This window comes from Euprymna scolopes, chromosome 3, assembly GCF_053919585.1.
Source record: "Euprymna scolopes isolate OS-2025 chromosome 3, ASM5391958v1, whole genome shotgun sequence".
Lineage (NCBI taxonomy): Eukaryota > Metazoa > Mollusca > Cephalopoda > Sepiida > Sepiolidae > Euprymna > Euprymna scolopes.
The window spans coordinates 15,065,932-15,091,025 of NC_136484.1; the positions used below are offsets into that span (position 1 = coordinate 15,065,932).

Here is a 25,094-nt window from a genome sequence, read left to right on the forward strand (position 1 = left end):
ACAAAGCAAAAATGCCAATACAACAAAATAAAAATGTCAATACAACAAAACAAAAATGTTTATTAAAGAAAAATAAGTTGTTGCGACAGCTGACTACAATATGGTCATCTTCAAATTCAATGTAAACAAGTTCTTGCTGAGCCATCCCCTTAAATAATCAAATTATACCAAATTCCCACTACTAAGGTTTATTATGCTGTCATTCCGATGATTACCAAGGAAGAAACAAGCAGAATATTATATAGATGATGAAAATTATTGAAAAATTCAAATATTTATTTCATTTATTAAAGATTGTCTATGGTGCATATAAGATTAAACATACAAAATACACCAGAAGACTGCACAAGCTATTCTTGTAAAATGGGTGAAGTAACCTAATCAAATCTTTCTCGTTTTCTTTGGAAATGTTAAGGAGAGCAATTGCGAGGGAGGGCAAGATAAAGTTTCCCTCCTTTTCTGGGCAAAGGATTTGAGAGTATTATGAATTTATAGTATAAAGGAAATTTAAAAAAAAAAAACACATAAGGTACCGGAATTAAAAACACAGAGAAAACGCCATTTCAAACATAAGTTTGACAACCATAGGTATAAGTGGATGGATATAAACTCTGTAAGGGTTTATATCCTTCCACTTATATAAATGTGTCTAATAAAGCTATTTTCACAGCTTCTTCATTAACTAATGGTAAATAATTTAGTACTTTAATGAGTTCAAGTATACATTTTAAAGACTGGTTGGTTGGTTGTTTTTGTTTTACGGCATATCAACCCTTTTCAGGTTATTTAATGCCGAATCCAAAGATTTTGAAGAAAGATTTTTTTAATAGAATATATTTGTTGTTTTCAAGTCGGTTTCTATTTAACCCATAGTTGGGACCCTAACAGGTACTACCACTCCGGGTCAGAATGGACCTGGGAGCAATGGCAATTAAAGGGTGGCTCCACACTCCCCAAAGCCCGCAAGCTGGGGCCTCACCACTGGATATAGTTAAAGACTGGAAAAGAGCCAATCCTTTTATAGAGTTGTGTACATGTATAATGTTTTGCATAAAAGAGGAGAATCGAGCTGAAAGTATGTGAAGAAAAAGAAAAGATTAGTTGGTTTAAGACACAGGTCGAGGCAAACAAACCTTCAAGAGCTTAGATGAGCACCTATACACACATGCCAGAAGAACATTCTAGCAGAGGGGAAGAATTGAAACACATAACACTTAATAAGTATGAAGGCTTTTAACAATTCTCTGAAGAGAAATGTAAAGAAAAAGAAAAACAAAAACTACAAATATAAAATGATTAAAAGTATTATTCGGACTACTCTTCCCATCTCCAGTGTTATTATCACAATGTTTTGATCAATGAAATCTCCAACCTTCTCCAGGCATATCTTGTTGATCTCTGTAATTTTTCTGTTGAACTTGTAGTGGGCGAATGATGCCCACTTTTGTTAAGTAGACGATTAAAGAGATAGTTGCATGGTCCCCTGAGCAAGGAAATGATTACACAAAATTCGCCGAAATTATATTTACAACTAATGTGCATTCATATATTATTTAATTGTAAATTATTATTCAGATGTGTATTATTTATGACTTTTATTTATTGCGGACTTTTATCCTCAGCTTTTATGTTGTTATTTTACCTTTCGGACAACTATTCCTCTGACGAAGGCCAGAGGAATAGTTGTCCGAAACGTCATAAAACAACAACTAAAAAGAAGATAAAAGTCCGCAATAAATAAAATTAACAATGTGCATGTATTTACAGAAATTAATACAAGTGTAATGTGAAACTGTTTAATACTGAAAATGTATAAGAAAACGTGATTGTTTCAAGAGTCTTTTGTGGGAGTGCAATTGTCTCTGGCGTGAGTGAAAACCAGGAGTGTAGTTTCGACGCATCTGCATGATTCAAGGTCCAAGAAAGAAAGAGAGAAAAGAATATGAACCGGATACCGGGAGTGAGATGTATCACCCCCTGGTGGCTAAGAATGGCATTGCCAGATTTAAAGGGTGATAATTATGATTACCCTTTTACGATTTTGTGTTTGTGTGTTCACTTGCATGTGGAATTTAATTCCCATAAATTGCAAGGGATTTCGAGCACAACCCTTATTTACTCTATGGCGGTAGCATGCCCTCATTCCTTCAGTCATAACTGGATAGAAGTCTAAAGTAACTTATAATAGTACTTTTAGTATCACCGGTTTATTCTCAAATTTGACAGAAAGATTCTCAAGTTTGACAAGATAATCCTGAAGAATTGATTGATTGATTGCTTTTCTACATATGCATCTAAATACATCTAATATCAGACTTGTTTTGTTTTGATGACACTATAATACAGAATCACTTTTATATTTACCAAAACCAGATATCTTGATATAGGGGAATCTTATATTCTATGTAAAATTATACCTTTCATATATTCCTAGTTATTTTTAGACTGCAGAGTGCCACACACTATAGGAAAAAAAAGAAATAAATATGTGCATTGAAAAGGTTTTTTCTTTCAAAAGAAGTGAATAAAATTACATATTTGCTAACTGAAATAAAGAATCCATCTTTGTCTATTTCTTTTCTTTCAAAATATGAGCTGCACACATTTTTATATGCATCAATGTTGGAAAGTTTGCAAATTATCATTTATGGTGCGCATGGGAAGAAAGTCGTAGGTGAATCAGCAAATATGACACTTGGGAAATAGATTTTCTTCAAAGAGAATTAAGAAGGTGGTATTTCTCAAGAAAATTGGACTCTTAAGAAAAGGTAAATTTATTTATTCCTTTATGACAGCATTATCTACTGCATCATTTGGCCAATTCTAAGAAAATTTGACATCAAATGTGTTATAATGGCATCATTTACTATATTCTAATAGCAACACAGGTGAAAACATTTCAATTGCTTAAAATATCTCAATGGCATACAGAGAAAAAGCTTGATGATCTAAGAAAGAATCCTTATAATTTTTTTTTTAAATTTGACTAAAAATAAGGAACTTATGACTATTTTTGTGCCTAGCATAGAGAGATATTTTTCACTCTTTAAAACCATGAAAGTTTTATCACTTCTTGAACGCTACTTCTTCAGTAAAAATCCTATATCTCTGTTAAAACGCAAAATTAAGCAATGAAATTTGCAATTTAAGTGTAATTTTGTGCAAGGAATCAAAATATGCAACTAAAATTCTCCAGAAATTAATGGTTTCTACATTAATCTGCAGTAAATGCACATGAATATGCTGTAATACCTTAGAATATCATTCTAATGCATTTTATGTACAAAGAACCAAGCTCTAATACTAGTACTGTTTATGAGTGAACATATTGCAAGATTATTTTATATTATTGTAAATTATCACCTTACACTAAACTACCCCCTAAAGTCACTCTACAATACAAGATTCTCTCTTTAGGCAATGACAAGCAAACACCCTAAAAACCTTGAAATTTTTTTTTTAAATAAGTATTATTAGTTTAGAATAGATTGATTACTCTTACATAAATTTAATGTAAAATAATCCACCGTTTCAAGTTCATTCTAATGTTATATGACCGTTAACAATATTTTTTTTCTATAGAAAATTAATCCTGTGTATTTTTCTTTTTGCTTTTTCTTTTTTTTATTTTAGGGGTGTTTTGCTACTCAAACTGTTGTAGGAATGAGGAAAGGTTTACTTTTGGAGGATGATTTGCCATCTGAACTTAGAAAAAAATTGACTACATTAGATATGATTATTATAGTAAATATTTTGCAGTGTTTATAGTAAGCCATTCAATCAGAGGTTCCATATAATGGCAATATGCAAAAATCTAAATAAAACCAACACGACAACTATCAAACTAAATGACATGACAGAAAAGCTATCTGAAAGTTATAATTGAAAATCTATACATTTACCTGATAATTCAAGTCATTCTTCCAAGAATTTAAAACAGTATCACTTAATTTTTTGAGTGGCACAGACTGATCATATAATTGAAGCAAAGAACTTGAGGCTTCAGCAGCAGGTCGGTCGCTAAAACAATCAATTATTTTCCTGAAAACCAATAAAAATGCATAAAATTAACTTCCAAACAGTTAAAAGAAAATTTCTTTTCAAATATGTAATTAAAAATTGGGAAACAAGAGTAAAGATAAATGATTATATTAAGTTTAATGGAAAAAATATTAACTCTTGTTTAAATAAGATGTAATAAGTATTTTCAGTAAGTTTCCTTCCAAGAGACTTTATAAAGAATAAACATAATAAATGATCCTTCTTATCATGGCAATATTAAATGTAGGTGTATTTTTTTTACTATTGAGTAACCACTTATCAAGGCCAAGATTCACTGAAAGATAAAGGAAAATGAGAAAATATGATTGTCAGCTGAAACATAAAGAAAGATAGACGGCACTAATATTGATCAATGGTATGAAATTATTATTATTTATGGGGACAGCTTTTCATGCAAGTTTAACATTGGATTCAAAAACAACCCAGTTAATTAGCAAGGAAACAGTTCTGCAATTATGTGTTATACAGATGGGAAGCTGTTTCAGAAAAGCTCTACCAACAAAAATTTTAGCCGACATTAGGTTTGGTAAGTTGTTTTGTTTTATGGCGCAGAAACCCTTTTGGGGTTATTTAATGCTGAATCCAGTTACGTTGGAAATAGCATTTGTGTTACATCCAGTTACGTTGGAAATAGCATTCGTGTTACATCCAGTTACGTTGGAAATAGCATTCGTGTTACATCCAGTTACGTTGGAAATAGCATTCGTGTTACATCCAGTTATTTTGGAAATAGCATTCGTGTTACATCCAGTTATTTTGGAAATAGCATTCGTGTTACATCCAGTTATTTTGGAAATAGCATTCGTGTTACATCCAGTTATTTTGGAAATAGCATTCGTGTTACATCCAGTTATTTTGTAGAAGGTTTTTATTCTTCAAGCTTTTTGTGTCTTCAATCGCGAGTTTTAGTGTTTGGTTTGGTTGTTTTATATTGAATTTTATCGTTTTTGTTCCCTGCCCCGCAGAACATGAATGAGTTTTGCAATGGGAGAGGGAAAAGGGTTACAGTATTAATGTTTGGTATGTTTCAAGTTAGAAAACCAGCCAGGAAGTCTGGGAGACAGAAAGAGAAAGGGAAAATAGGAAGAAGGAAAGGGTGGGTTGTTGTTTTTGGTTTTGCAGAACATAATTAGTTTTGCAAAAGGAAGTAGAGAAACAAAAAACATCAATGTTAGGTGCATTTCGTCTCAGGAAGCCAATATCTTAAGACAGCCTGATATGGTAGCACCAGGCTGACATAAGGCACATGAAGGGAAGAAAGAAAGTCTTTTTTCAAGCCCTTACTATGAATGCCTTACAAAGAGGAACCAAAAATGTGAGCTCAGGAGAGCAGCGTCAAGATTAAAAATAAAAATTATCTATACAAGTTAAATGAATTTTCCATTTGAGGTTAAACAGGAAATTGTGTTACGGTAGCAAGTCCATGTAGCAGGGAAATAAGAGATTCAGTGTCAAATTTAATGTCTTTTGTGAGGCTTTTTGACCACTCCTATATAAGATGAACTAAAAGATAATATGTTGTTTTTTTTTTGTTGCTGATGACAATTGCTGCTTACAGCTTCTCAGCAAGATTCTAAAGGGCGGAACGATAAAAATGTTGCCTTAAAGAAAACAACATCACAACTTTATTTTAAAAATTTATTGAAAAAAATCAATTCAGCTGACTTGATTATGAAGTAGAGCTGACATCTATTCAATGTAGCCGCCTTCAGCCTCAATACCAGTTCGGAACTGGGAGCATTCCTTTTCCACAAGTGTCAACGGGAACTCAGTAAATACTCGGTAGATAGTGGTGATGACAGAAGGGCATAAAGTCGTAACACTCTTTCTGAAGTCAAGCCTGGGTTTGGACTTGTGGGCCAGTGCCGAGTCCAGCTGCCACACCCAGGGTCTGTCAGAGGCTACCTGACTGCACCAGGGGGTCACCACACTTTTCAGCAGATTCAAGTACACTTTGGTGTTAACTTTCAAGCAGACTTTGAGGATGTGAGGTGGCATAATTGAAACCACACCAAAGACCATAACTGTGGCCTGAAAGTTTGTTTTCATCACCCTGAGCACATCCCTATTATTGTGGCAATCCAGCGATACATTTTGAGGGTGCTGGCAATGGTCCTGTTTTCATAACTTGGATCGGTAGAGAGCATAAGTTGTACAGCGGCGCATCTCTGATTTAGCTTGTTGAACATTGTGTCATTTTCAGACATGATAAAAGGATTCTATCGCTGTTGGTATTTCTACACAACTAGTATATGGTCTGCAACAAACAAAGAAAACAAGTTTTCATCAAACGGAAATGGAATCATGTAGTCTTTTTAGAGCAACAATTTTATTCTTCCACGATGTAGCTGTTTTCTGTCAACTAAATTTAAGACAGATCATTTAATGATTTCCAAAAAATTAAATATGAAATGTTACAAATGGTTTTGTAGTGCCATATTACATTACATGATGGAATATTTTTTTTGAAATGTTGCAGATTCATAAGTTTAATAGTCCAAAATAATTGACAGGCATTAAACTCCTTTATTACAAGCAGATGTATCGGTGTTACCTGATATTGAACATAACATTAAATTTCTTTAAAAATTAAAAGAAATGAAGTAAAAATAAAACAGAAAGAAACTGAGACATGTGCATGCAAGTAAATCGTTTTTTTTATAAACAGTCTACTTGTTAGTAAAAAAGATTAAAAAAATACTTTAGCTGAGATTTAATAACTTATAAACAGTTCACTACTTGTAAGTAAAAAAAAAAATTTTTTTAAAATACTTTAGCTGAGATTTAAAGCAAAACCTAAAGAAAGTGAGTCAAGTATGATAATCATTAGATCAGCTTGCCACAATTTTTAAAAAGTGTTTTCAAACCTATTTATTCTTAACATAAGGAAGCTGTCATGTAAATGATACAAGCATGCAGTCATGAAACAGTTGACGAACAGAGAAAAATCCAATGACCACCCCCTAAGTATTGATTCTTCAATTTGAATCTCTTAGCAGCCCTTTTTTTCCAGATGAAAACAAATTAAAACGTTTTTTGCATATCTGATTACGCTATATACCAAATTTCAAGTCTACAGATCAAAAATTTGTTGAATAGGTTGAAAGTTGTCCTCAGTCACTCTCAAACACACACACATTCTCACTTTTATAGATATACTCGCGGGGGTACCCGGCATTGCCCGGGTGTTTGTAGGTGTGTGTTGGTGGGGTGGGTAGATTAAAACAACCCTGTTATAAAAAAAAAAAAAACGTTGGCCGGTTGTTTGGAGATGTAAAAGAAAAAAAAATAGTTTTAGTATAAAGGTAGGCTTAAACCCCGAACGTTTGACGCGGAGGTGGAAAGGAAATGGAAAAAAAAAAAACCTGCGACATAACCATCTAGACCACGGGAACAGATGAATTGATAAGTGTGTTAAGTTGACGTTTATAAACCGAAATTAGCAGGTGCGACAACGTCAAGTTGCGGAAGCCAGTTTCTGTTTTCCCCTCTATGCGGCAATCAAACAATAAAAGAAAAGCACAAAAACAACTAACGTAAGGCAAACGAATGATAAAAACAGAAAAACGAACACGTGAAAAATGGCTTAAATAAGCCTATTTCGATATTAAAATTTTTATAAAATCGGTGGGTACCCAGGTGTTTTTGGGTGTCGCTAAGAATAAGCAAAGTAAAAAAAAAAAAAGCAGAAAAACAAATGTTGCGTGAAAAATGGCTTAAATAACAATTGTTTAATATTTAAATTTAAAAAATCTAAAAAAAAAAAAAAATCTCACACCATGATTCGAACTCAAAACGTTTTGATAATGAACCAACGAGCTAATCGACTGAGCTAACGCGATGTACATGAAATTTGTTCGGTTTTTCAACTATTTAAAGTAAATCAGGTCACGACGTCATCTGATACACGCGTAGAATCGGTCATTGTCACAAGAGGATCGTTTTTTGCTGACCCCCCCCCCCCTGTCGAAAATTGTCGATTTCAAGGTGAAAAAGTTAACGTTTTTGGCCAATTTTTCGATATTTTGCGAGCAAAGGATGTAACTTCGATGTGATACCGAGTTTGTGAATTTTCGTCGCGTCTGTCGAAAGTTTTTAGCAGACATCCAAACATACATACATACATTTTCGCTTTTATATATATATAGATTGATAATAAACAAGGACAAGAACTATCAATCTAAATGGGAAAACATCATTTCAACATTTCAAGCATGTAACAAGAAGCAAATCATTAAAAAAAAATTGGAGGTAAAGAATAATTAAATAAGAAATTGACCCTTTCCAAAACAAACGTGGCGGTATTGTGAAGTTTCATTGTTGTCCTGCTGGCTTGATCGTACAAGAAAAGGCTCAAGACATTTCCAGGAATAATGTTGATGGTTCATAAAGCCAAGCCAAGTTACATTGGTTCTTGGTGTGGCATGTCATTAATCAACCCAGACTGTTGACAAAGTTGCATATAGCCGATTGGTTGAAACACAAATCTTTTGAGAAGGCCAACATATATTAGTTGCTTGCAGTTCTCTTGTTTACTGCCGTTTATGTCACTACAGATTTATTTGAATTTTTATTTAAATATTTAATTGCCTCACCAGGAGAGAAAAGGTCACTACATACTAATAATAATTAATTAATCTTCCATATACATAAAAAAGGAGACGTATGTGTGTGTCTGTCTATCAGTGTGTAAACATTTAATTGATAAACTCTTGCTACTGGTCACATAACATTGAAATTAACAGAAAATAGTAATCATAAACCAAGGATGATCCATAACAAGTAAAATCTTTGTTTGGATGGATGAATAATGCATACAGAAATATATTGACAAGATGAAATACAAACTATTCATTTCAACTTGCCAATATATTTTTATTCCTTTCTGCACATGCCCAAATTCAATTCATTTTTCAAGTTTAAATCTTGCATAGCTCTTGATAGCTACATTGGTAAGGAACACGGCTGAAGCATTATATGTTTTGATTTCATTTGTAGATGATGACTCCCAAGTAATATTTTTAATCTTTAGAAAACAGTACTATATTTTGTTCGGAAATGAATATACTTTCAAATGAATTAATAAATATGAATGTACATTATATATTTTAAGAGTTTTAAGCAAATAAAGTGATAAAAATGTGAACGTCATAAAATGGCGTTTTCGGTAAGGTTTTGTAATGACCCCCCCCTGTTTTCTAAAGGTCCGTACCGTGATTGTATGAAGAATTTCGTCATGAAATTTGGGAACCAATTAGAAGAGGTGTTAATCTTAATACTGTCAAGTGTCTGAAATATTTTTGACCATTTCTTTTTTTGTCGTGTTAAAAATAAGACTTTAATATGACGAGTATTGAACATTTTGAAAGAAAAATTCTTCGGACACCCAGTAGTAAGTAAATCAATCTTTTTACTATCTTTATCAATTAAAAGTATTGTTTTATGTTGAGTAGGACCGCGGTAATTGATAATTTAAAAGGACCTACCCGAAAAAAAAATTGTTTCTATTTCTCGAATTTGGTCAAATGAAGTTTAAGCAGCAGCAGCAGCTCCAGCCTGTAGAATCAGCGATAGCACAGTAGTAAACAAACACGCGTTCTTTAATTTTTATTCAAGAACGAATTAAGAAAAACATGAAAATATGAATATAAATGTTCTTATATGTTTAATGAGAGCTATTTTGTTATCAGAATAACATTAGTTTAGAACTATTCAGTTTTCAGAATGTATAATAACAACAATCCTAACCAATTCGGCATTATGAATCTGTTGCAATTTCTCACAAATCTCGTCAAATTTAAAAACATGGTTAAAAAAACAAAAACTTTTGTAGATATATAGCTTGCATGCACTTTTATTCTTTAAATTAGTTTTTAACAACGAATTAAAACAATGTTTTACTGCGAACAGCCACAAATGTTTTTTTTTTCAAAATCAAAATAAGCATCAAAATCTCGTTTATACATAGATCAGAAAAAGTTGTCAAAAAACAAATATATAACAAATAAATGTTATCAAAGGCAAGATAAGTTACTTTTCTACCAAACTGGATATATTTTTTGTGTTTTCATTCAATGAAACATGTTTATTCAGCTCGAAAAACATACATTGTTTACCGTGGAAAATTAAAAATGGCGCCCGGCCCGACTCTCTTTGACACGGTAAGTTTGAGAAAAGGAGTTAAAAATAAAAAAAAAACTATACAAAATACTGTTAAAAACTCACCGAATATATGTCAGCCTATGTCACGGTAACATATATTGAGCGAGTTTCTAGCAGTATTTTGTCTACTTTTTTATTTTTAACTCTTTTCCCCAAACTTACCGTTTCAAGAGAGTCGGGCGGCGTTTTAAATTTTCCAAAACATCGGTAAACACTGTTTTCAAGCTGAATAAACATGTTACATTAAATAAAAACACTAAAAAATTATCCAGTTAGGTAGAAAAGTAACTTGCTTTTGATAACATTTATTTGTTATATATTTGTTTTTTTTGACAACTTTTTCGAATCTATGTGTATAGTAATACAAACCCTCAAAATCTATATCAATATTCTTGAAATTTTAAAAGCAGTTAGAAAACACATCAAACTACAATTAGGAAGCTTTTTATTTCGTTATTTTTTTTTCTACTTATTAAGCGAAAGATATTTTTACAACCTGCTCCAGCGTAGTATAAACGGCCTATGGAATTAAAACCTTCAACCTCGAAAATAGAAATCAACAAATTTTTGAACGCTCTTTTTGAAAAAAAGCTCTCTTAACTTCACCTCTAATACAAATTATGTGTGGCAAGTCTCCTCCTAAAACACTCTTTAACCCTAACAATAACACTAAGTTCGAGTGGCAAGCCCCCCCCCAAAAAAAATACCTCTGTAAGCCACATACAAGCATCTAAAACAAACAAACAAAAAATAGATTCTTCCTTAAAGAAAAATACACATAAAAATAAATTGGTTAACTGTCCTAAAATGCTAGAATGGCCAGGAAATGATGAATTATTTTACATTAAATTTTTGTGAAACTAACCGCTCCCCCCTCTAATATTGTTTTTGTTAGCTTTGTCTCTGTAAAGTTTTCAGTATGTTCACACATAATTTTCCTTAGCCCTACAATTAATTCAAAGTCCGAATGGCAACCCTCCCCATATTCTTATTGCATAGAAACCCTCTTAAAACTACACATAATCATCTTAAAAAAAAAAAAAGCATGCATATTTTCCCATAGAAAAAAAAAACAGTTAACTGCCCTAAAATGCTAGAATGACTTGTAATAGGAAATTATTTTACATTCAATTCTAAAATAATTTGTTTATCTTTCATTAAAGTTTTTCATGGCATTTTATACATAATTTCCTAAAAAGGTAGAATCACATTTTGGAGGGGTGGTCAGAAGGAGTTGAGTGGGGTTAAACAGAAGGTGTTAATCTACAATAATACCAAAGAAATATTGCAATATATTCATTTTTAAATGGTCTTATGTTTAGATTTAAGTTTTTTGTACATAAAGCACATTACAATTCAACTTTGAGTTCTCCAACTTCTTTTCTGTTTATGGATACATGGCATTTTTAAGGAATTGCTGCATATTTATGCACATTTACTGCAGATTATTTGGAAACCATAAACTTTGGGAGATTTTCAGTTGCATATTCTGATTCCTTGTACAAAAATACACTTATATGGTAAATTTGATTTCTTAGTCTTGTGTTTTAACATAGATATGACATTTTTACTGAAAAAGTAGTGTAAAAAATGTGACGAAACGCATATGGTCTTAAAGAGGGAAAAATATCCAAACGTGTGAGGCACAAAAATAGCCATAACTTCCTTAATTTTAATCAGATTTCAAAAATTTAAAAAGATTCTTTCTTAGCTCATCAAGCTCTTTCTATGCATACCAATATTGAAATATTTCAAGCTATTTCAATTTTTTCATGTGTATTGCTACATTTGTAGATGATGACTCCCAAGTAATATTTTTAATCTTTAGAAAACAGTACTATATGTATAAAGTACAATATTAAATAGAGAATTGGTCTGTAACAATAATATGAAATCTGCTTGAATTGAAATACATTTAAGCATACTAGCAGGGGTGCCAGCGTTGCCCGGGTGTTTGGATGTGTATGCTGAGCTGAAAAAAAAGTGTTAGTAGGCAGGCTCGAACCCATGACATGAAGGCGGGAAAGGAAAGTGAAAGAAAACATGACATCTAAACGCTACACTACGAAGCCATAGGAACTGAAAAGCATTCAAATTTAGCAATGTCAATCAAAAAGTTGACTTGCTAACTGAATGAGTTCACGCAGGTGCAGAAATGAACGTTGGCTGAAGGCCAGCTCAGCTTTCCGCGATTTCATTTATGTGTTTCCCCATTGATCAAAGCGAATTGACTTGTAGACGTCTCGGCCAGGAAAGCCGAGAAGCGGTTGCCTTTGCTTCGATTTAGTATCGCTTTATTTATACGAAAAAGACGAACAAACACGCGAAAAGACGGAATAGCATGAATTTTATAAAAGTCAATCAGAATAGATGTAGAGACAACGTCCGTTTGCAAATCAATCTAAGGAGTCTATAAACGTGTGCGCGTCCGGTTTGCTTTTTATATATAGACTAGCAAAAGTACTCATCGTTGACTGGGTTCAAACACAGCTTACAGAAAATGGACTCTGATTTATAAAAGGACTAGTGGGGAAGGGAGGGGGGTACCCGCCGTTGCCCGGGTGTTTAGAGGTGTGGGGGGGGAGAGAAATTCTTAAAAAATCGGAAAAAACCCAAACAACAAAAAAAGGGCAATAAACGTAAAACTTCTTTAAAAAAAAAAATCGGAACCCTTCCCCCCCCAAAAAAAAGGACGGCATTGCCTGGGTGTTTGGAGGTGTGTATGTAGGGGGGGGACAAAGAATAAGCGAATTAATACCCTGTTTGGGGGTACCTGGCGTTGTCCGGGTGTTTAGAGGTGTGTGCAGAGGGAGGGGGGGGTAAAAAACTTCTTAAAAAATCGTAAAAACCCAAACAAAAAAAACAAAAAACAGCCAACGAACGTAAAACTTCTTTAAAAAATCGGAAAAACAAACCCCCTCCCCCAAAAAAAGGACGGCATTGCCAGAGTGTTTGGAGGTGTGTATGTAAGGCGGGGGCAAAGAATAAGCGAATTAATAACCGTTTATACTATTTAAAAAAATCGGAGAAAACAAAACAAATAAAACAGCGAACAGACGTAAAACTTCTTTAAAACAATTGGATAAACAAAAACCAAAAAAAAAAAAAAAAAAACAAAAACAGCAAAAAAAAAAAATGGTATAAATAACCTTGTTTCAATATTAAATGTTTAAAAATCGAGAAAAAAAAGTATATCTGATAAATGGGATCGAACCTGAAATCTTTAGATAACGACGCTGTCACTTAACCCATCATGCTACAGACCCGTGGATGAAAGTAGGTCGGTTTTTATAAGATTTAAAATTAATTCAATGTACAACGTCTTTTGCGCGTAATGACGCATGCATAAAGCAATTTTGTTATGAAGATACCATTTTTTTTCACACCTGTTTTAATATTAAAATTTTTAAAATCGGTGGGTAACTGGCGTTGGCCAAGTGTTTTTGGGTGTGTGTGGTCGGTCAGGGGTTGGGGGGATGTTAATGAACACCTAAGAATAAGCAAAGTAAAAAAAAAACAGAAAAACGAATGTTACGTGAAAAATGGCTTAATAACTCTGCTTCAATATTAAAATTTAAAAAATCGAAAAAAAAAAAAAAAAAAAAAGAAGACATCTCACCCCACGATTCGAACCCAAAACGTTTAGATAATGATCCAATGCTTTAACCAACTGAGCTAACGTGACGTACATGAAATTGTGTCAGTTCTTCAAATATTTAAACTAAATCAGGTTATGACGTCGTCTGACGCATGCGTAGAACCGATCTTGTCATGAGAGGACAGTTTTTGCTGATATAAGGAAAATATTTCCACATTGATCAAAGCTGATTGCTTTCGGACATTTCCGGCAATGGCGACCGGAAAAATACCGCCAGAATTAGTGTCGCTTTTATCATAGGAAAAAGCCTAATCCACATGCAGCGAGCGAAAACTGTTGAATATTTATCTTCCCAAAGTCGAGCAAATTAAATAGACAGGCAAGCTCCATTGTTAACTCGGAAATATTATGATTTATATGTGATATAAAAAGTTTTAAGAAGTTGTGAGCCGACCGAGTGCTTCTCTAAAATAGCCTTTCTTGGACATACACAAAAAACGAACATACATACACACATTTTCGCTTTTATATATATAGATTATATGATGTGGCAGGCATGATCCCCCCCTTCCTGCCCACTGACTATTTTCATTTATATAATGTGGCTTAAAGATCTTTTTAAAAAATCAAATTTATACATAGAGTTTGAAGTTAACAAAAAATTGTGTGAAATTCAGATTTACCTTTTTCTTTGTCCAAGAATCACATTGATATTATCCTGAAGTTGTTCCCATGTTCCAGATTTTTTACAGCTATGGCAAAAAAAGCATCCTAAAAAAAATATATCAAATCCAGAAATTTAATTAAAAATAGAAAAACAAAGTATATGCACTTTCTAAATGCAAATATACAATAGTTCTATTAATACATATAAAATGACTAGTTCTTTTCTTTCCATTTTTTTGGTACCCCGACAAAAAGAGGGTGGATCTGTAACTTCACCCTTGTCTGTTCGGCCTGTCCACACTTTTCTCAATAACTACGCCTTGGAATTTTTTTAAATTTTGCACAAACATTAAACATGATATGAGTAAAAAAGTAACAAAAGGGATTTTCCGGGAAAAGTCCGGTTCTCCCACTAGAGGTGCTTTTCGGGTTAAAATGGCTAAAATTGACATTTTTGTGCTTATTTAAAAAAATTGATGTCTTGGATTTTTGTAAAACTTTCTGAAAAGTTGTAACTAACGGATTTCTATATAATTTTCTTTGACTATACTTCACAACAACTATTGAGTGTGCTCCAGGGGCTCTTTTAGGGCTAATAAAAACACTACACTTTTGGGACTATTTTACGATATTAGTGCAAAATTTTTTGTGTATATAAATTGAAATATTTTAAAGCCTTGGGGACTAAATGAGGGTGAGAGCAAATGATGGACTTAGTTATTTCTACAAGTGGCAGAGCTCCCCACTAAACAAACTTCCCCTGTGAGCTCATAAAAACGTAAAAAAAAAAAAAAAACATAAAAACGTTTGAAGAAAAGTGCACTGATTAATCCCCCCCTCCAAAAAAAATAAACTGATCAACTGTCCTAAAACGCTAGGAATGGTTAATTATTTTATATTTATGTAAAACCAACCCCCACTCTAAATTCTAAAATTGTTTTTGTTTTGTTTTTAAATGGCTTCAAACATTTCAATATTGGTATATATAGAAAGAGCTTGATAAGCTAAGAAAGAATCTTTTTAAATTTTTTTAAATCCAATTAAAATCAAGGAAGTTATGACTATTTTTATGCCCTGCATGTTTGGATATTTTCCCCTCTTTAAGACCATATGCGTTTTGTCACATTTTTTGCACTACTTTTTCAGTAAAAATGCTAAAACACAAGACTAAGCAATGAAATTTGCCATATAAGTGTATTTTTGTGCTCACCACTTGTACTTAGCGTTATTGTTCCGACTAAAGGTTTTCGGAGAAGGCTTACCACTCGTACCAAGGATTAGACATAGAATTAAGCAAGTTTTTTTTTTAAGAGGGTGTTTGATACCCATTGTGAAACATTACAAGAATTATGACAAACACACAAAAATAAATGCTATTTAAAAAGTGACGTCCCTCTAACAGAAAACATGATGCTTGGAAAAATATCAAGTATTTAAATTCTATTTAAATATAAAAAAAAAGTTTTTTCTAAAGCTGGCAAATTGTTAAAAATTTTGAATTAATGTTATTTTGATTTTTAATTACATTTCATGTCTTTTCCTACCATTATTATTTTTTAACTGAGCACCTCCTACAAATATTTAAATATTGATTTTTTTTTTTTTTAATAATCGGATAGATTAGTTTCTATTCAATAATAATTCACTGAAAACATTTTTTAAGGGACGAAAATTAGAAGTGTGTGTACCGTTTATACACGTGAACCAAAACATCATATTTCACATTTTCACTTGTTAAAATATTTTAAAATTTACTACTACCCAATTTTTAAAAATATTTGTATGGTTGATAACAAAATAGCTCTAACTAAACATGTAAGAATTTTTTTTAATAACCAGATTTTCAATTAAAAAAAAAAATCGATTTGGAATAAAAATTAACAACAAAAACAAATGTCTGTTTATGCCATGTTATCGATGCTGCTGCTGCTGCGTGCTACTATTACTACTGCTACAGAAGTCTTGATTCAAATTCATAACGATTTTTTCGGATATTATCTTTTTAAATTGCTACGCACCACTAGAGAAAACACTGTCCAATCATTTTTTTAACGAATAAACATAGTAAAAAGATTGTTTTATTTAATAGTGAGTGTCCAAAGAAAATTTTTTTCAAAACTTTCAATACTCATCATTTTGAAATCTTTTATTTAACACAACAAAAAAACGAGTCGTCAAATAAATTTCGGACACTCAAAATTATTAAAAATTACATTTCTTTTGGCTAATTTCCAAATTTCATTAAAAAATTCTTAACCGAAACACGGTACGAATGTTTAAAAATCCGGGGGGGGGGGTACAAAATCTTACCGAAAATGCTGTTTTATGATATTCACATTTTTATCACTTTATTTGCTTAAAACTCTAAAAATATATAATGTATGTTATTATTTACTAATTCATTTGAAAGTATAATCATTTCTGAACAAAACAGTGGTATTTTGAAGACTTAAAGTGCTCAAAAGTGCTTAAAATATCACTATTTTAGCAGAAACCCCTTGAAATCTGTGATTATCCAAAGCATTTTAACGGCCATGTGTATTGCTATTTTAATGTGTTGGTTCACCATAATTATCTTTGGTTTAACATTCATTTTACAAGGGGCGTGCAATAAGTAATGCCCCTGATCCACTTCCAGTATGACGAGATCCCTGGCGACACCAGATGATCTTGCTTTTCAAATAGAGGAAGAGAAGATGGGAGAGGAAAAACAGATGTTTATGAGATTCCTGTCCACCAGAAAAGAGTAAATATTTCAATAAGAAAAGAAAATATAAGATCTGATAATATGATTCGTGGAACAAGAGATTGTTTTTCTAGTTGGATTTGGTAAAAAAAATGAATTTTAACTACTAATTGAGTGACACAGGTACAATGACTTGGGTTCAGGAGGTCTGCTCTGGTGTCTGGGAGGTGTTGTCATTGGGTCCACCTGTTGTATTTAACTACCAGACCATCAAACCAAGTGATAAGTTAGTTGGACAGATAAATAAATAAATTGAACCTAAGGAGAGATATGGTCATGAAAGATGAAGAAGAGAGAAAAGAAAGAGAAAATGAAAAGAATAAAATAACGAGTTCACAAGAGAAGAAAAAGAATAAGAGAATGGAAAAGAGAAGAATAACTCCAAAAAGGTGGAGGGAGGAATTTCTGATTTGATAAAAGCGATTGACTTTTTGGAGTTAGAGTCCAGAGTCCTTGGTCCTTTTGACTGACTGGCATCGAGGTGTATATATCACTCTCACCCCGCCTGGGGGGGGGGGGGCGAAACCTCATAAGAGCTAAGTTGGAAAGCTCTTATTCTTAGCTGGGAAATTGATTAGTGGAACCTAAGTATACAACCTGCATCATGAAGCTTGAATCAAGGAACTCGACTAAACAAGTGTAAACTGATTTATGAATAATTATTTTGTTTCGTTATATAAAAATGTCCCAGAGTTTTTCCTTGATTCTCGATTTGCCAGCCTGGATGAAGATGCAGTTTCTTTCAGATATCCCCTGACGCCAGACGATGAAGGAGACAGACTGGATCCAGCACGAAGCTAGAGTGACAGCCGAAATCGACAATGTTGCTACACGGACTTAGGGTCATGCACATTTCGCGTGCCCTGAGCAGCAGAAAGATATTTTCCAGTGACCAGTGAGAGTCTGGTCACCCTTGAGAGGTCCACCACTAGACAAGTAAGAATGTAGCCCTGCTGGGTTACGTCTATGGTCCTGTGAGCTGGGAGCGACGAACACGGCCAGAAGTACATCACAAGTATGCTCCCGTGAACCAGGATAGCGACGGATGCAGCCCGGCCCTCGGGAGAAAAGGGGAGAGGGTTATATTATACCAGTTGTCTGATCTAGCTGAAATTTTGCAGGTGCAATGATTTATAGCTCTACGGGTTATGTGGCAAATTACAGCTCTGAACTAATTGTGGTTTCTGTTTTACAGGTGTTTGAACTGAGTCAGGTGTGAAATGGAGCCTGTTAAATGTCGAGCAGTGATCCAGTTTTTGAATTTGAAAGGACGCACACCACAGGAGACTTTTGATGAAATGAAAGAAACTTATGCTGATAATGCCCCATCATATGATCTTGTAAAATGCTGGCATCGTGAATTCAAACATGGCTGGAAGTTTGTGGAAACAGCTCCCAGACCTGGTCGCCCCTCCTCTTCTGCCATTGATGAGGCATCTGTCCGTCAAGTTGAGGATGCCATTTTGGAAGATCGGCGCACTACTATTCGCCAAATAGCCCAGGATGTCAAGAACAGTACAGGGTCTGTGGAAACTATCATTCATGACCATTTGCATATGCATAAGGTGTTTGCCAGATGGATTCGCAGGTTGCTCACACCATTCCAGAAGCAAGAACGCATTGAGTGCTCGAGGAGGAATTTGGAGATGTGCCAAGAAGATGAGTCAAAGTTTTTCAAATGACTGATTACACAGGATGAAACCTGGATCCATCATTATGATCCAAAGACCAAAGCCCAGTCAATGCAGTGGAAGCACTTGAACTCACCACCTCCAAAGAAGACAAGGGTGCAGCCCTCCGCTGGCAAGGTCATACTCAGTCTTCTGCGACCAGGACGGAATAGTGATGACAGATTTCCTGGTAAAGGGTACCAAAATTACAGGAGTATATTATGCTTCACTTTTGAGGAAATTAAGGGAAGCTATCAAAATCAAGAGGCAGGGCAAGATCAGCAAAGGTACCCTCCTCCTGCAGGACAACACTCCAGTCCATAACTCGCATGTCGCCAGATCAGAAGCACGGGCTTATGGTTATGAAATCTTCCCCCATCCTCCCAACTCTCTGACCTTGCACCCTCTGATATTCACCTCTTCTCAGCCATGAAGTTGTTTTTGAAAGGAAAGCGTTTTCCAGATGATGCAGCCTTGATTTCTGAAGTCACGTCGTGGTAGGAGGACCAACCTGAGGTGTCTACAAAAACGGTCTCCAGAGCTGCATCAAACGATGGGAGAAATGCATAACTCTGGGTGGTTCCTACATAGAGAAAGACTAATAACTGTGCCAAGTTTCGTTGCTCTACTGCTATGGGAAGTAGGTCAGGGGCATTACTTATTGCACGCCCCTCGTACATGCTGGCATGTGTTGGACAATTTCAAGAAATTGATTTGGAAACTGACCTATCGTTGGCCATATTTATGAATGGCACAATCATGTTGACACACCAGATTACAAAAATTGGAGGCGCATTAATTCACTGGGAGAGATGCACCTGTAGTCTCAGTTAAGATATACATCTAGAAGTTAACTGATGACAACATGACATTGGATGGCCATGAAAGAGGATGCATCTAGCAGATCAATGGTTCTATGATATTAAGAGTTACATTATTCAACTGCAGCTATGTGGATGATCTAAGGACAATGGATATGTGCAAACAGGCAAGTCAGATGCCACTGCAATGGGGAAGGTAATGTATTTAAGAATTCAGGTGATAAGTCCTCTCCCTCTCAGTACAGACCAATAAGTCTCCTGTGTGTTATGAGTAAGTTGCTGGAATCCATATTAAATAGAGAAATAGTCAACCACCTCAGCAGAAACAACCTTCTTAGTGACACACAATATGGTTTCCGTTCTGCAAGATCTACCGCAGATGTGCTGATGGTTATATCCCACAGGATTAGGGAATCTCTTGACAAAGGCTTCCTTTCTAGGGCAATTGCTCTTGACATATCAAAGGCCTTCGACAAGGTATGGCATAAGGGTCTACTTCACAAGATTTCCAGCTACGGTATAACTGGAAATGTTTTCTCAATCATTAAATTATTTCTCTCCGATAGGCTCATAAGAGTAGTGGTAGATGGACAAAAATCGGAGGCCTGCAATATAAATGCTGGAGTCCCTCAGGGGTCAATCCTGGGCCCAACTCTTCCTGATCTACATCAATGACCTCCCTAAACACATACTTAAATCATTCGTTGACATCTATGTTGATGACAGGACCATCTACGGCAACACATCAAAGACTGTAAATGACAAAGTTCTCTCTGATTCTCTCTCCTCTGATCTCGAGCGCGTGGTTCAGTGGGGGAAGATGTGGCTGGTTTCCTTTAATGCATCCAAAACCAAACTCCTATCCTTACATCATCAACGCTCTGATCCCCATCTGGCATCAATTGAAATGGATGGCTCTCGTCTGGGTGAGGCCCCGTGTTTTGACAAGCTTCTGGGTTTGACCTTTACTCCTGATCTGAAATGGAACACGTACATCAAGTATGTTGCCAAGGTCGCTGGAAAGATGGTGGGATCCTCCTACCGCTCCAGAAGATATCTCACTACTGATGCAATTCTCTATCTATATAAAAGCCAAGTACGTCCAAGGATGGAATACTGTTGCCATATCTGGGCAGGAGCTGCTAAAAACAGCCTATCGTGCCTTGACAGAGTACAAAATAGACTTTGTGGCTTAGTGGGAGATGCCCTCTTCTCTACCCTGCAACCTCTCTCCCACAGAAGAGACGTTGCGAGCCTATCCTTGTTTTATCGTTATTTCCATGGCAGGTGCACATCTGACCTCCAATCTCTGGTCCCCCCTCGCCAATCTTTCACAAAAAACACCCGTCTAGCTAAATCCACTGTGAAAAATTTCCCCCACTCTGTATCTGTGCCTAAATCAAAACACGGATTCCATGAACAAAGCTTCTTTCTTAGAACTGCACGCCTGTGGAACTGTTCCGTATGCCTGCTTCCCACCTGACTACAACTTGAATGTCTTCAAGTCCAACGTTATCAAATTCCTAATGAACCGCCCCCTTAAGTAAACACTTCATCAAATCTCCACACTAACGTAATGTACTTGAAATAATCCTTATCCCTGAGTGGCTTCCAGGCCTTGATAAGTGGTGACCACCGTGTAAAAAAAAAAAAAAAAAAAAAAACTCATCCCTGATATTCTGCTAAGTTCAAAATTATGTTATGTTCTCAGAGGAATCTGATCAACAATGGTAGAAGAAGAAGATTTATCGCTCTTTCTCTCAACTCCATCCTTATCACTTTATCATTTGTTTACCTTTATTAATTATTAACTATTGCATACTATCGCAACGGTTATACAAAACTCTCACCTGTTCTTTCAACAAGGCCATTAAAGTCTTCTGTTCTGTATGCATCTAATATATACAAGGAAAAAATCTCTAATAATTACTTGGATTCTTCGGACTACTGTTCTCATCTTGAGTGTCATTTTCACAATGTTTTAGTCGATGTAACCTCTGACCTTCTTTAGGTGTATCTTGTCGAACTCGGTAATGTTTCTGTCAAATTCAGGAATCCAGTGGAATTTTGAAAGAAACCTTTTTACTTTATAGGAGTAGCATGTTTTCGTTTCATTAGTCATGTTAAAATATTTGAAAAAAAAAAATCAATTGTTAAAGTGATATTCTCCTGAAATTTCAATTCTCAGTGTGAACCATTGAAAAATATGATTGTCAGTTACTTAAGACCTCTAGTCGTGGCTGGCAGAAAGAGAGCATGCTACCCCATGTAGTGAATAAAAGGTTCCATTCTAAATTCAGTCCAAAAAGATACTCCTTAAGAAGGTTGGAGATTATATTAACCAAAGCGTTGTGCAAATAACACATGAGAACAGTAGTTTGAAGAGTCAAAATAATACAAATAACCAATTCTCATCTGAAACATTTAGAAACATAAGATCTAAGTCTCTCTTTAAATTTAACATTAAACAACCACGTGTCATAACACTTATGGGGAAAAAAACCCAGAAAACTCATGACAGAATGAATATGTTATATTCCCAAGAGCATATAACTTTATCAAGAAGTTTTATTTTTACTAAGAAAATCAAATTTTACAACCAAGTGAGTCATGTTTTTATTGTTTAGGATAAAATAAGAGAGAAACAACTCAATTCGAAGTATCTAGATCAAATATTGTATTTAAAAAAAAAAAAGAAGATTGCTAAAATTATAAATTTTTATTTTCTTATTTAAAAAAAAAATACTTGATCAATTACATAATTTTTGGAATATGACACTCGTTCCAAGACGAGTACATATATGAAAAAGATTTTGTAATATTTTTTTTTTCATAAGTGTAATTCTATATATGGACTTTATTCTCATACCATTTCTCTTCATGCAACACATGTCCTCAACCCTCATTAGATAGGATTCACTTTTATACATCACACTGCATACACTCTTCCCTTGGTTGAGAGTGATAACATTCTGATCATTAGTAAAGGCAGAATTTTCCTGAAACTTTATCTACTAACTCTTGGAATCCCACTGTCACCTGCTCCTCCTGTGCCTGAATGGTATCGCCAAGGTAACAACACTTATTGACAACGTCAATAGTTTCGTCATCCAAATATACTTTGTCAACATCTGGGTTTTCATCCATCTCCATTGTCTAAGATTTCATGTACACAAACTGATTATCATCTCTCAAACTTATTGTAATTCTCCTGCATTCTTCAGTGTATCCAATGCTTGCAAGTACCACAACAAATTAAGAAACACTTAACCTTCTTTCCACAAGCTGAGCAATGGACATTTTCTTATTCTAACACTACAATTCATAATCATGTTGGCTTTTGTGACATTCTTTGTCAGACTTTTACTTTTCATAGCATTCTTACAAAACTATAAAAGTAGGCTTCCTACAATATCATAGGCAAGTATAAATTCATCTTTTCCAGGTAATATCTATGGAAAATTCTTCTGACACACAAATTAAAAAGAACAAATTAAAAAGTATGCAGTTAATATGACATCAGAACAGTTTTCAAGAGTGACTCTCAAAAAACACTTAGTACGAGTCAAGCTCCCCACCGAAAGTCTCATGACAAAAAACTGTATATGAGATTTCATGCAAATGTGTAAAACAATGCAAAGGTGAAACTAGTCGCCCCCTAAAGATAAGGCTAGAAGAACACCATAAAGCCATGACACGGGGCAGGTGGGGAAGGTTTAAAAGTTGGAAATAGCTGATCACGTATGGAAAGAAAAAGGAATACACTTCCTTTTATGGAAGTGGTTAAAATAATTGACAGGGATGTAAGATGGAGAGTTCGATGACTTAAAGATGCGGCACATATGTTAAAAAAAAAAAATTACTAAGCAGACCAAGCATAGATATCAGCAATATATGGTAGACACGGGAATTTTTTTTTTTTTTTAACATATTAAAATCTATTAAAATCCAGTATTCTTGAGCAATTTTTTCCCCCAGAAAGATAAAGCCTGAATTTTATCATATAAAAAGCAGAATAATATAAACTTTTTCTGCTGTGTTTAATAGAATTTTAAATTTTCAAAAGAAAAAAAACAAAAAAAAAAACACCATTCACCACCATTTTTTTTTCTCGATGGATAACACATTTATATATCTTTTAAAAGGTTTTTGAATGATTTTTTTTGTCTAAATAAGATTTAGAATGATTTTTTATAAGAATATGAAAAAATATTATAACAAGTACCTTAATTTCAAATAATTTCATCTTTTATCTCGGTGTGTAGATTTCGCATGGTGAAATTAAAAAATTCCAAATTTATTGATAGTTTCAAAGAAACTATAGTAGCCTTTACATGAATAAATTGAAGTAATTTAGTTCTGCAAATTTCCATGTATTTTTAACGTTTGTTTTCACAATTAAATGAAGAACCAACTTCATAAGGATTTAATTCTTTTTTCATAAGCGATACATATTTGTTGATTACATAAACCCTGAAATTAAGCAACCATAAGGCTGGTCAGCACCAGATGGGTGACAATTTTGGAAATCTAGGTGCCGTACGTGTTGGAGACAATTCCTGCATCTAGTATCACGGTGTGTCATCTTGACCATGTCTTTCTATCAGGACCAAGTGTTTCTGGATAAGAAAGTGTGGTAAATGCAAGAGTCACCCACTTTAAACTAAGTCAAGCACAAGTCACAGAAAAAACGAAAAAGGAGAGCTAACAACTGTTGGTAAATATGAACAACTGTTTGTAGGCCTTATGATCTACCATAGGTGAGGAAATATCATGTCACGACAAATTGCTGAAAGAAATTATTGTATTTTTAGCAAAATGTGCAGTTATTTATCGTTTTTTTCTTTTTTGGAATCAATTCTTCTAAGCATTTCCTATTTAATCGTATATTAGCAATATTAGGCTCACTCAAAGAAAATTATTAATTTATTTTTCAAAGATTTAAAAGGAATGTTTTTCATAAAAATAATGAAAATATATATTTTTTTTGCTATTATGAAAGAATAATTATTATTGACATATTCAACAAATTTTACACTTCAAAACACAATGGATAAAAAATTTAACACATTCAAAATTCAGATTTTCAACCTTAAAACCTGATATGTACACAGTTGTTCTTTATTTTTTAATTTTATTTATGGAGCCAGTAATTTTTTTCCTTTCTTTTCCAAGATGACGACCAATACGCCTGACAAAGGTTGGAAGCTACACTGAACAAAACATTGCACAAATAACACTCAAGAGATGGAGAACAATAACAAGTAGTACAAACAGTCAATCATCTTCTCAAAAATTCAGAACCGTAAACAGATTCGCAACGTCTTTATACTAACACGACTTTGGGAATTTCTGTACATGGTTTTAAC

The 25,094-nt window shown here is 34.0% G+C and overlaps 1 protein-coding gene across 2 annotated transcripts in view; it reads right to left on the reverse strand.

The window, feature by feature from the left end:
* The window catches only part of LOC145253259 (twinkle mtDNA helicase-like), a 102,634-nt gene that overhangs the window by 58,541 nt on the left and 18,999 nt on the right, over positions 1-25,094 (reverse strand). For both annotated transcript variants that reach the window (XR_013863753.1, XM_080112919.1), the window contains exons 3-4: positions 14,506-14,593; positions 3,903-4,041 (exon numbers count right to left, since the gene is read on the reverse strand). Coding sequence is in view for 1 of the 2 variants with exons in the window: in XM_080112919.1 (XP_079969045.1) it covers positions 3,903-4,041; positions 14,506-14,593 (227 nt within the window). In the remaining variant the exon portion in view is untranslated. The remainder of the gene's footprint in view (positions 1-3,902; positions 4,042-14,505; positions 14,594-25,094) is intronic.